The sequence below is a fragment of the Ptychodera flava genome, unplaced genomic scaffold, assembly GCF_041260155.1.
Source record: "Ptychodera flava strain L36383 unplaced genomic scaffold, AS_Pfla_20210202 Scaffold_28__1_contigs__length_4768798_pilon, whole genome shotgun sequence".
Lineage (NCBI taxonomy): Eukaryota > Metazoa > Hemichordata > Enteropneusta > Ptychoderidae > Ptychodera > Ptychodera flava.
In genome coordinates, this window is record NW_027248350.1 from 225,638 (window position 1) to 238,501 (window position 12,864).

A 12,864-nucleotide genomic window follows, 5' to 3' on the forward strand; every position below is an offset into this window, starting at 1 on the left:
AGCAAGTCAATTTCAACCACGACAACAACAGAATTTGTCAAACTAGAAACTGCCATCGGACGAGGGGATACCCTTATGGCAGACGTTAAATTTGACGATGTCACTGTATTAATAGGAATTAGAAACTGATGATGATGATAATGAAGATGAAGTAGGAACTCATGTTATTGGAACAATTGATCATAGCTCTATTATTGATAGTAAGATAGGTGATGATGATATCAAGGTGTTAACGGACACTGAATCCGGCACCACAAAAGTGAGTGAAAAGTTACGCCAAACTTTGCCAAGTTTGAGGAATAAACTGCTGTTGCAGACATCTGGAATTTGTGTGAAAACAATCGAAGGAAACAAACTCAACATCGTTTGAAGAATAGAAGTCGACTTCGAGATTACCGATAAGAAATTTTCCTATCTTCCTGGTATTATCGCAAATTCCATTTATGACTGTTTGATCGCAGCTGATTTAATGAATGATATCGGACTTGACATCATCTTCACTGAACAATAAGCCATGGTAGATGTGATACCTGGCTGAAAGTTAATGGTGGCCATAGTAAAATGCATGTGAAAGACTGTTTGGTAGTAGCCGTAGATGTAGACAATGGAAATTGTGGCCTTGTGGAAGTGCGCCAACGTGATTATGTTAAGTTGGGTGTTGGCTTTGCAAGGGCCCTCGTGACTGCAAATAATTGGCGTGTCCCTGTTCTAGTTATAAATCCAAGCGATAAGCCTGTGAAGATATATAGAGGTATGAATCTTTGTGTGTTTGAAAATACTGACGACGATGATAGTAATGTATGTGTTGCGAATTCAGGTGCTGAAAATGATGAAACGCATAATGATGATGGTCATCCGGTGGACGCTGGTTCTAGCAGACATGCCTTGATGAGAATTGAGAAAATTGAGACCCAGGTGAATTACTCGCAACTGGCCAGGATGAGGTGTTACCCGTCAGTGGTAATTCGAGGAGCAGCATGGATCTGTGAGGAAAAGATTTGTGTGCCGAGCACACAAGACAGCTGCACAAGCTGTTGATGGAATATGACGACATATTTGCAAAACATGGCAATGATTTGAGAAAGACAAATATTGTGAAACATCTTATTGATACTGTAGAGAATCCTCCAATTAAGCCATGCCCATATCGCGTTCCTACCAGTCAACGACCTGTTGTGGAGAATATATTCGTTGTATGTTGGACAATGACGTAATTGGACCTTTGACAAGCCCATGGTCGGTGCCAACTGTCCTTGTCCGTAAAGTTGGCGGGACCAAGCGTTGTTGCATAGATTATCACAAGATTAACTAGATTATGAAGAAGGGCGTTTACCCACTGCTGCACATCGACGTTAGTCTGCATGCCCTTGGGCAAGCATGTTACTTTTTGACTATGGATTTAGCATCAGGATATTGGCAAATAGAAGTCACACTGGAAGATATAGAAAAGACCGCCTTTGTTTCATACAACAGACTCTATGAATTCAATATTATGCCCTTTGATTTGTGTAACGTGCAAAGTACCTTTCAACGCTTAATCAAATTATTACTTACCAGACTTCAATGAGAAATATGCCTGATGTACCTTGATGATGACATTGTATTTTTGAAAACATTTAATGAATATTCTGCCATTTACGTGAGGTCTAAAATCGATTTGGAAAAGCTGGACTGAAATTTAAACATATGAAATGTCACTTTTGTAAGACTGAAATTAGTAATTGGGACATATCATGACACGAGATGGTATTAAACCGATCCAAAGAAAATTGATTCAGTAAAGAACTATCCGTGCCCAAAGGATGTTCGTCAGCTACTTTGACAAAAATGGGAAACACTATTCAACAATTGAGAAAGAAGTTCTAGCCATAATTTGGTTGATTAAGCATTTCCCATTATACCTATATGGTAGGCACTTCACTGTTATTACTGACCACAACCTGCTGAAATGGTTAATGACTACAAAGGAGCCTACAGGACCACTCGCTCGCTGGTCATTGACCTTGCAAGAATATGACTATGAAATTCAACATCGCCCAGGGACAAAACATTGAAATGCATATGGACTTTCCAGACAACGGCAAGACAATGATGAAGACAAAGTGCACGATATTTCATTATCACAGCAACAGACATCCCTGGACTTCAATTAGACTGTTTCAGAGAATTGCAACAGCATGATTTAACCTTGCAACCACCTATGTCTTATATCGATGAAGAACTTCCCACCTATACAAAGACAGCTACCGGTAGGAAAGCTGTTTTACACAGTATGTTATTGAGGATGGTGTACTGTATCATCTCTGGACGCCCAACCCTGGAAGACGGCAAAGAGACATGCATGAACAGCTTGTCATTCCTCGCGCCATTCAGGACAGAGTGATGACGTCATGCCATGATGAAATCACCTCGGGTCTTCTAGGGTTCCAAAAGATGTACAGTAAGATACCAGAACGATTCTATTGGTTTGGAATGTATGGAGACATTGAACATTGGTGTAAATCGTGTGTTGACGCTTTACAAACAAGATTCACATAAATCTACCAGTTGAACCATTGCAGCCTATACCTGTCGACAGTCCCTTCAATTGTGGAGCTGTTGACATATTAGGACCACTTCAACTACAGAAGGAGGTAAATGCTTTTTCATTGTGTTTTCTGATTATCTTACACGTTGGCGTGAAGTCTTTGGCATTGAAAAGACAATTGCGGATGTTGTTGCTCGACTATTAGTCGATTAGATTATTGCCAGACATTCTGCACCTCAGACATTGTTATCCGATCGTGGTAGAAACATCTTGTCGACTTTGGTACATAAGAGTGTGAATTAATGAGCACATGGAAGCTGCATAATACAACTTATTACTTGAAAATGGATGGTCTCGTTGAGAAATTTAATTCAATATTGTTTACAATCTTAAGTATATACATCAGTCACAATCAGACTGAGTGGCATTAATATTTGCCAATGGGATTTTTTTTCGTACTGGACATGTAAAGAAGAATCGAGAAAGGAGTCACTTTCTATACATTGTATGCAAGAGAACCAAGATTAACGATTGATGTTACCCTTACTAAGCCAAGTACAAACCTCAAAAGCCTTAAGGACAATAGTGAGACAGTGGTTTATCGATTGTGTGAAATTCAGCCACTTGTCCATGATAATATTTAGATAGCGCAGCAAAACCAGGATATGCAGTATGACAAACACACTAAGGACAGTAACTAAGATATTGCAGATAAAATATTGTTGTGTACGCCCGTTCGGAAACACGGATTATCACCAAAATTGCTTCACCCTTGACGTTGCTCCTATCATGTCGTGGAGAAAGTAATACCTGTGAACTATCACCTTGCCACGTGTGATACGCGATGCAGGCAACAAGTTGTGCATGTCAATCGAATGAAACCATATACGGATCCTAACGATAGGCCACATGAACTACCCGACGATGACAATGGTATTACCGATAATTGACCACACGGATATTAGCAACACTGTAACAGACACAAATGACAATGTTGACCACGATAATGTCAATGAGAATCCCATACTTGATAATACCGGAAGTAATGGCAATGACAATGAAACTGATGATATGTACCAGGCCTTAAATTGACCTATGAATTGTACTTAATTCGGATGGTCGTCACGAAATGCGCTATCATGTGCGATTGGAAGGTTTCCATCCTAAGGATGACACGTGGGAACCGCCTGAGAATATACTGGACAAAGGACTGATTAATGATTACGAATCTCGGACATGAACGAACGCTATACTAGTGAACATGAACTATAGATGATTTTTCCATAGAATTTTTAGGATGACATTTGATTCAATCTTATTTGATTAGTGTTTATTGATTTTCGATTGGATGGATAGAGAGAGGACTCCTTTTGATCTTGGTAAGGAAGTGTAATATAGCTTGACGATTGCTTAGAATTTTACCCTTGAATTTAGTTTGTATGACTGACAATGAATGAACAACAGTAACCCACTCTGCATGTGGTGTGTGGTGAGAATTATCTCCCTTGTTTATTTTCGTGATCTTTTGAATTAACCTTAGTAGTTAGGGATACAGTATAGACCACTTTGGAAGTTAGGGGGTCTTTTTTGACTTTATTTCACATGCTAGGGGGCCTCATTAACTAGCCTCTCCCATTGGTTCATTTAAATGCCGCAAGGGATATTGGGATAGCAATGTGCTTTCCTGATTGGTCAGTTGCTTAATATATGCAGAAATGAGGGTATATAAGTTCTGAGAGGGCCATCTAAGGGCCAGTCTTGCTCTAGAAGTCCCACCCTCAACAACAACAACAACTCAACTCTTCATAACCATGGCAACTCCAATACTGTCACCAAGACTACTGGAAGAGGGATGGCGCAAGTGTTATTCAGTGAAGGCAGAACTGCCGTACTACTTCAACGTTAAGACTAACACCAGCGTCTGGACAATGCCCACTGTCTCTGACCAAGATGAGAGGTATGCAGATGTTCCAGGGAGGAAGAGCCCTGACTTGCCAGAGCCTTCTCAGGAAGTGCCCCTGCCTCATAAGACTCCGTCCAGTCAGCCATCAGCAGCTGCTTTGGTCCCTCCACCTTCCAAGCCTGGCACCACCAGTCAAGCAGGTGAGAGACAATTGAGATTTCTTCTGCGTGACACAGAGACGTCAGCTCGGATTGTGAGTGTGCAGATGTTCAAGGGAAATGTGTACGTGGGGATAAGTGAATTCTTCAAGAAACCTGACACTGGAGAACTGATACCGACAAAGAAGGGCATCAATTTGAATTTGGATCAGTGGAGTCGATTGAAAAGTATTGTGCAGAGTATCGATGAGGCTGCCAAGACACTGACGTGCAATTGACCTGGTACTCACAGACCCGTCTTTCATCCCTTTTTTCAGAGCCTTCGTTCAGCGATATGCCAAATGACTTGGACAGGAAAGTAGCAAGAAGAGTGGCAAAATATGTCTACGCCAAGTTTATCCTGGACCAAGTCAATGCTATCATCAACGAAAACTGTGAGGGGTGCCAAGAAGACTACCCATCTCAGAGAGACCATGAGTGCCTGTACTATGGCGATACCCCTGCAGGTCAACGAGAAGTCATCAGCAAATACTTTACGGATGCTGCCAAACGAATCAACATGCTGGCTGTGCAGAAGTCTATTCTTGCCATGGCTGAACTGTGTTACATCACCCTGGATCATAATGCCCCCCTTGGATTACTTGATCTTGATGACCTGTTGGAGTTGTTGTACTACCGCTGGAGTGAAGACCCTGAAAGATGTTTTGAAGCTCTATCGGACAGTCTGTCTATGTATGGAATGGTCTTGTGCAACGACATGATCACTGCAGTTTGTTCCACATTTAGTTCTGCAGGCAGTTAATCATTTCAATTTCCTTCAATCACAGTCCCTCCACCAAACGGTCGGGAAACGCAATGTATTTCTATTGTCCTGATGCGCGTTGCGCATACACTGTTTATTGGCGTAAAGAGATTATCGCGACTTGGTCTAACATTAGCATAAACGATGACACCATTTTTACCTGACATGCAATGAACTAAAGGAAAATGCGCATGCGTTACAGAGGCTGTGTTTTGTTTTTACACGTGCTGGTTGCGTTTGACTAGACTACACTTGCAGTCAACACCAATGTAATCATTACGACCATGATTTCATTTCTCTTGATGACAAGACATCGATTTCAACACCATTTCAGAGGAACAGAGTGAAGAGGTCTATTGTGTTCCGATTGTATAACTTTCAGTTTAAGTTAAAACGAAGTTCACATGCCCCGTCCGTGAAAACGAGTGCAAGGAGCCAGCGATTTTCGAGGACATAGGACATCGAACCAAAAATGACCTGTCTTTGATGTAAATTTTCCTATTCGTAGCGGCATCGTAGCGGCATTGTTTTACAGCTACCGGGAGACCTGTGTGACACATCAAGCACATGGCTCGATAGGGCTTCATGACACGCCAGAAAAACCGCAATGGGGTTGAATCAAAACAATATTTTTCACGTAAAATTCCCGCCAATGGATACGTTTGATCACAAAAATTGCGTCGTCAGTGTATTTTAAATGGTGTTATACAAGTATCAAATCAAGAAATCTACGTTAAATACCATGTAGTATGCAAGGCACAGCGATCAAAAAAGATTTCAAAGAATCGAACATCGACTCTGCGAGGGTCGCAAAAACAAAATGGCGTTCGGCCGAGTTTGGGTCATCTGCTTTTCTATCCTTCCCTTATACTTCGATTTGCAGTTATTGAATCGCTAAAATAAGTTGAAATTGCTTTCAATCAGATAAATAGGTCCCAATCGAACTTATTTGACCAGTCATCAAAACGAAAAACCATGAATATTTCGACTCTTCACACAACGCGAACACAGATCGTCAGTGGACGCCATTTTCTAAATTGCAGAGCAAAGCATTACACAATAATCTATCAGTTTGCGTCTCATTATAAACCTTTATTCAAAAACTGGGTTCATCAGTGTAATTTTAGGTATACTTAATCACAAGTACAGACATCAGAATGAAACAGACCGTCATAATTTTGCAGTGTAGAGCGAACAAAAATTCATGTTCTCTGACACATGAAATAATCGCAATCATACCAATCCATAATCCAATAACACTAGGTCAAAATTTGTAAGACAATAGTTGTAAACATAGACACAAAACAGCACAGAACAGACAGTAAATAGACGGTACAATTAAAGTCAAATTCATGAAAGAAAGATATATGGACCTCTGGCCAAATATACTGACGTTTCAAAATAGCTGTACACTTTACGGCCGATTCAGGCTAGTTTCTTCGTCGAAGACGACACCACCGTACCCACTCTTTGAGGGGACGCTACAGCTGGTGTGACGTCATCAACAGCGAACGCCAGCGCAACGCGCATCCTACCAGCTAATCCCCTCGTTCGCACGTTTTGACAATAGCGTTTCCCGACCGTTTGGTGGAGGGACTGTGCTTCAATTCATAAATGTGTTTTTTCTTCGGACATTACAAGTTTGCCAAGGACACTGAAAGACACTTGCAATAAAAAGTGTTGTGTTTCATGTTTTTTGCCTTGTTAAATTTTGTTAACTTTGAGAAAATAAAATTTACTGTTATTGTTTAAAATGAAAAACCAATATCTTGTCCGTCTATACTCTTTGTGAGCTAGCGAAGTATGATTGTGTTATGAATGAGTATGATTGATTGTCCCTCCCCTTCCTCCCCCTCCCCCTTTATACCCATCATCCTTGAGAGAGACAGAAAAAAACAAACAAACAAACAAAAAAAAAAACCACAGGCACACATGCTTTGTATTTTCAATTGAACAAGTTTGAAAATTTATTGAACACCAACAGGAAAGCCAACATCAGAACTAGTAACAATGTAATGAATATGACTTCTAAGTCAAACGAGTCTGTAAAAAGTTAACATCATAAATGTCAAAATCAACACCAGTCAATTTTTCAATGAAATCATTCACGAGAAAGTCATTAAAAGTCAAGTCCTCTGTAAACTGCTTCACAATGTTCGACATGGACCATCCCCGGCAACGATGTAGCAGATAGTAAAGGACGTATTGTCCACACACTGAAGAAAGAGGTCCCTGGAGCCTTTGTCTGTTATAGATCCAGTCGAGAGAGTTCCTGTTGAGGAATGCCTTGAAAGGTGTCCTGTTGGGTGGACGTCCGTACGAATCGAAATATTCACCACGGTTGCTATCGGCAAAGTAGAAAGCCACCCAGTGTTTCCCTGGTTGGGTACTTGGGTCCACATTGGCCACAAAGGCAGCAGGATAGGACTTTAGTCTGGTCTTAGGCAATCGGTCTGATGGTTCCACCACGCCAAAAGATGATGCAGTGTATCGATCTGTACTCAAGATCTCTTTCAACTTTAACGTGTCCATCTTTCACTTCAGTCGAGGAATCAACTTCAGTAATCAAAGAGGACGTTGCGGTCTCTGTCGATTTCAATGATGTTATCCAGTTCGCCATACACGAGTAAATTCACAGTATTTGGCAGGGCTTGTCTGAACTGCAGTTCGATGCCCAGGTTGCCTTCTTTGACCAGGTTCAAATGTCCTCCGTCGGCAGACAAGTCCGATGTGAGATCAAATGCAAACAGTGTGTATCCATTGTCGTATTCATAGCGATTGATGTTGATTCCTTCATCCCTGCCTATTTTATTAGTCCCAGTAAACAGGGAATAGTAGGCCATGATGAATGATTGACCACCAGCTTGGGTGAAGTCCAGTTTCAGGGGTTTGCTCGGAACTTGCTTTCCACTGACATTAAGGACCAGCGACGTCATGTCGTAATGTTTGAAGTTGAAAGGATTTTTCTTGTATGAACCATTGAAGGCATCGTTGTCCACCAGACCCAAGACCACGCGTTTAGGTAGCTGTCCCAGAAAGATGTGGTCTTTGTTGAAGGACATGGTGCCTCCAGGAATAGACAGAACCTTCATCACACAACGATGTATGGGATACTTGGACGGTCCCTGCTTTAAAGCTTCTGCATGGCCCAGCTGTACCGATGGACTGAGTTTTATTTTCCTGATCAGTAGTGTGGCTTCAGTGACTACAGCTTTGAAGCCTGGATTTTCTGCAGAGCTCACAAGGGAGAAGGCATTCTTGCTTCTATTGAGTTTGAGACGTAATTCGACACCATTCATTAGATACTTGGGCTGAAAGAAGAGATCCGAATGGATGGGTCCTACCATATCGACAACTTTACTGCCCGACGTGAAGGCATATCGGTTTTTCAGTCCCTTGTTCACTTCTCCACCTTCTTTAGTGGGGTCCACTTCATCCATTTTCAAGTGAAAGTCCTTGAAGAAGAGGGCTGAATCGATATGGGTTTCTTTGGCCTCCTTACCATAAATTCAACAAGGTCTCCAACATCGCTCGGTAGGGGTAAGTATGGGAAGGGTTGGATATCATTTTGCCATTGAGGTGTACATCCACCTGGCTGAACAGTGAATGGAGCCACAAGTTGACGGGACCCACTGCTGCATCTGCACCGAGGTTAGTACCATCAACTTTTGTAATCTTGGCCTTGATCAGAAGGAGTGTCGAGGACAGATCGATGTAGTCTTCCCCTGAACCCGAAATCACAAATTCGATGGGTCCCGATTCCACAATGTGGGTCAGGGGATGCACTTCTTCCCATTGTCCCTCTTCCACACTAGTCTGCGTTGGAGGAACTGTGAACAAGTCAAGTTCACTCTTGGTGCACTCGCAGGAGTGTTCGTGAAGAAATGCCATGTTAGTCAAAAATGTCAGGAGATCTTCTCTTTCGCTTGGCTTTGGAGGAAATGACTCTTCGTTTTGGAGTTTTACGTTTTATACTACCGCCGCCTTGGGGAACTGAGTATCTGGAACCCCTGCCTGCCATCAACTGTTTCCCGGCTTCTACCAACCGTCGTTTTGCCGAGTGCTTGATGTTACGTCCACTGAGTGCATCCCCTGCTCAGTTATGTTAATGCATGGGCATAGGCTTACATACATGTAAATAAGTTTGAACATACTTTTTAATCAGACCTGGTCAGAAAATTTTGAAAATTGCCAAAAATATGTTTTGCATTTGATTGAGTTGAAATTTATCATAATATATTACCTAAGTCAGATCACGTGACCATAATCTATTATTTTCCCGCCAAAATTGTATATTGCAAATTACTGAATATTCCAACCGTTAAACATCAAAATATTTAAAATATTATGACCAATTAATGTAAAATGGGATGGGAACTTGTGTTAGAACTAGTGGCAGATGCAAAATTATTGAATTTTGAATAACATTTCTTCACAAAAAACAACAAATACAATATTTTTGACGTTTTACGTAAATATTTTGAATATCAGAAAGAAGTATAGATAGAGTTTCATGAGTGCCATGTATTTTTGAAAGAATATGATAGATGTTGTTTCCAAAAGTGCAGAGAAAATCAAGAAAATTTAGCGGCTTACGGTTGGAATATTAAAATTAATAAAGACATAAATTTTGGCGGGAAAATATCAGATTTGGTCACGTGACTCAACTCGTCAAGATTTAGGCAGACATTAATTTTAAAGAATTTAATAATTCCAATAATTAGGCCAAATATCAATCAAATTGCGTGGTTTTTAAAGATAACTGATCATTTTCTTATTTTTGGGCTTGATGGGTACAAACACCCATGCATTAACTTACTTGAGTAAAGCAATGTTGAGTCCCGTTTTCAACATCTGTCTCCCTAGGACTTTAGCACCTTGTTTGAGCAGTGGTGTGGCTGCACGGAAGAGGCCTCCCAAAATACCACCCAAGCCATATCCTCTCTGCACGGCTGCCCCCTGGAACGATGCTCCATTTCCCACCTGATCCAAATAAAACTTCTTGTATGTGGCCAGGTTGCTTTCATAGATTTTACGTCGATACGGCATGGTTCAGGCTACAGTAGTGTAGGGCGTCGTTTTCTGAAGGCTAGTGTCACGATCACTTTCCCACCTTGAAATGGCACTTTCTGACCCGTGTCGTCTCTTATGTAGACTTCTACCGTATCAAATTCGCGGTTTCTCAGGGGAAGAAAGTATGGCGTGTGGAAGGTGCGGTTGATCATCTGTCCATGGATCCCTTCCACATTTTCTATTCTCAACAGGGGTGCAAAGGTATCTCCCACCAACTGGTCGTCCACTAGGTCGCAATACACATACAGAGAAACGAGGTTTCGAACACTGAACATGAAAGGTGCATCGTTCTTCTGCTTCAAGATGGTATTGGGATAAAATCCCATGATTTCAGCCAGACCTGGTAGAAAGTAGAGGCTGGTACCCTCACTCACATCAGCGGTTACTTTTCTAGACACCGGGTCAAAAGTCAATTGGACGTTGTCGGGTAAACCTTGCTCTCTCAGAGTGGTCAGTATACTTCCAAAATCATCGTAGTAACCTGCAGGTATTTTGACAAGTGTTTTTCTATGGTCTTGAATTTCATACGCCAGCATGTTTCTGCCCTCGACCACATTGTACCAAGAGAAAGGGTAGTGTATGTCCATCAAGGCCACTTCCCAGTTGCCCCGCAGAGAAACGTGTTTGGGTAATTTCACAGTGTAGCCTGTCACTGCATTGTCTGGGAAAACATCCATGGATGCATTGCTCGGTAGTGTCATGAAAAACGGATGTTCAGCCATGATGAAAGTGGCGGTCAGACTGTGACTCTCCGAACAGGGTCATCCCTCTTATAGTTTTGCCAGATCCCTGACCCAACTATTGAATTTGGATGGCCAACCATACCACTTGACCAGATATTCAGTCTTGCCCTTTCTCTTTCTTGTTTTGAGTATTTTTTCCACTCTGAAGACGTCGTCCTCTTTCTTGACGACTTTTTGTAGTTCTTGTTCATAGAAAGTACCTTCTAATTCCTCCTCATCAAAATCTTTCAGCTTGTAAAGAGGGTGGTCGACTTGAGATCCTTTTCGACACAGTGAAGATTTCTTCTGTCCAATTTGGCAGATAACCTTTCTTGAACATACGTTTAGTTTTGCTGATTCTCACTTGTTCTCCCACACTGAATTTGAATTTCACCTTTGTCTGTTCATAGTCACTGTACAAAGTATCCCACACCTCTTTTTCATTGGTCTTGTTGACAGACGCTGGTTTTCTCTTGATGCTGCGATGCCAAGTGTTGTTGTAAGATTGCATTAGCTGAGGAAGCACGGATAGGTAGATTAGGGTGTTGTTTCTGGTAAAGTACTTCCATATTTTAGTTTTCAGGGTATGATTGAAACGCTCAACCACAGAAGCTTTCGGTTCGTTTCCGGTGGTGAAAAATTGAATGTCTCCACTCTTCAGAAATTTCTGAAATAGGTGATTCACGAATTCTTTGCCTTGATCCGTTTGTAGTTTTTTCTGGTTTTCGTCCAGTCTTCAAAATCTGTTCAAACGCTGCCACCAAAGTGGCCCTTGTTTGTCTTTCAAGGGAATTGGTCTTGTTGACAGACGCTGGTTTTCTCTTGATGCTGCGATGCCAAGTGTTGTTGTAAGATTGCATTAGCTGAGGAAGCACCGATAGGTAGCTTAGGGTGTTGTTTCTGGTAAAGTACTTCCACATTTTAGTTTTCAGGGTACGATTGAAACGTTCAACCACAGAAGCTTTCGTTTCGTTTCCGGTGGTGAAAAATTGAATGTCTTCACTCTTCAGAAATTTCTGAAATAGGTGGTTCACGAATTCTTTGCCTTGATCCGTTTGTAGTTTTTCTGGTTTTCGTCCAGTCTTCAAAATCTGTTCAAACGCTGCCACCAAAGTGGCCCCTTGTTTGTCTTTCAAGGGAATGGCCCAGGCATACTTGGATAAAATATCAATGCAGGTGAGGATGTATCGGAATCCTGAATTGTATTTTGCTAGTGAACTGACATCTGCAAGATCACCTTGCCACTGTTGATCCATTCCACCGACAATTACTCTAGCCCTTGGAAACTTCCATCTCACTGGTTTGTGTAATGTGTAAGTGTCCTGATGTTGCATCCATTCTCTCACTTTCTGACGGGTGGTCTTTATTCCCTCTTCTTTTGCAGCACGGTAAACAGCATCGATTCCTCCAAAACTTGCGGAATGACTTGGATCGTAATACACCTGGCTGAGGTGCTGATCCAAGTCCATCAATTTGGTCACAGGTTTCATGTTTGATGACGATGGATCCAGAGCAGCAAGCACAGAGGCACCTCACCCGTTTGAGGACATCGCCAAGGGATAGAGAAGGTGGACAACACTCCATGACAGAGGTCTCCTTTGGAATGACTATCATCAAATTGTCGAGTGATGTTTTAAAAGTTGAGCCAATTCCCTGTCATGGATGGTCGATGTTGCGGT

General features: G+C 41.7%; 4 protein-coding genes across 4 annotated transcripts in view; 2 read left to right on the forward strand and 2 right to left on the reverse strand.

The window, feature by feature from the left end:
• Window positions 1-2,383, forward strand: part of LOC139126942 (SID1 transmembrane family member 1-like) — a 53,064-nt gene extending 50,681 nt beyond the window's left edge. Inside the window, exons 6-8 of the mRNA XM_070692863.1 lie at window positions 116-200; window positions 713-985; window positions 2,127-2,383. Of these exons, the coding sequence (XP_070548964.1) occupies window positions 116-200; window positions 713-985; window positions 2,127-2,383 (615 nt within the window). The remainder of the gene's footprint in view (window positions 1-115; window positions 201-712; window positions 986-2,126) is intronic.
• Window positions 2,384-4,234: 1,851 nt separating this feature from the next.
• Window positions 4,235-5,347, forward strand: LOC139127043 (activated RNA polymerase II transcriptional coactivator p15-like). The gene has a single exon (XM_070692969.1). It carries the CDS (start codon window positions 4,339-4,341, stop codon window positions 4,864-4,866), a length of 528 nt encoding a protein of 175 aa, XP_070549070.1. The 5' UTR covers window positions 4,235-4,338; the 3' UTR covers window positions 4,867-5,347.
• Window positions 5,348-7,948: 2,601 nt separating this feature from the next.
• LOC139126943 (uncharacterized protein F54H12.2-like) lies at window positions 7,949-8,830 on the reverse strand. The gene has a single exon (XM_070692864.1). The coding sequence runs from the start codon at window positions 8,828-8,830 to the stop codon at window positions 7,949-7,951; it is 882 nt and encodes a 293-aa protein (XP_070548965.1).
• A 58-nt stretch (window positions 8,831-8,888) lies between these two features.
• On the reverse strand, window positions 8,889-9,281 carry LOC139126944 (uncharacterized protein F54H12.2-like). The gene has a single exon (XM_070692865.1). It carries the CDS (start codon window positions 9,279-9,281, stop codon window positions 8,889-8,891), a length of 393 nt encoding a protein of 130 aa, XP_070548966.1.
• Window positions 9,282-12,864: the final 3,583 nt, after the last annotated feature.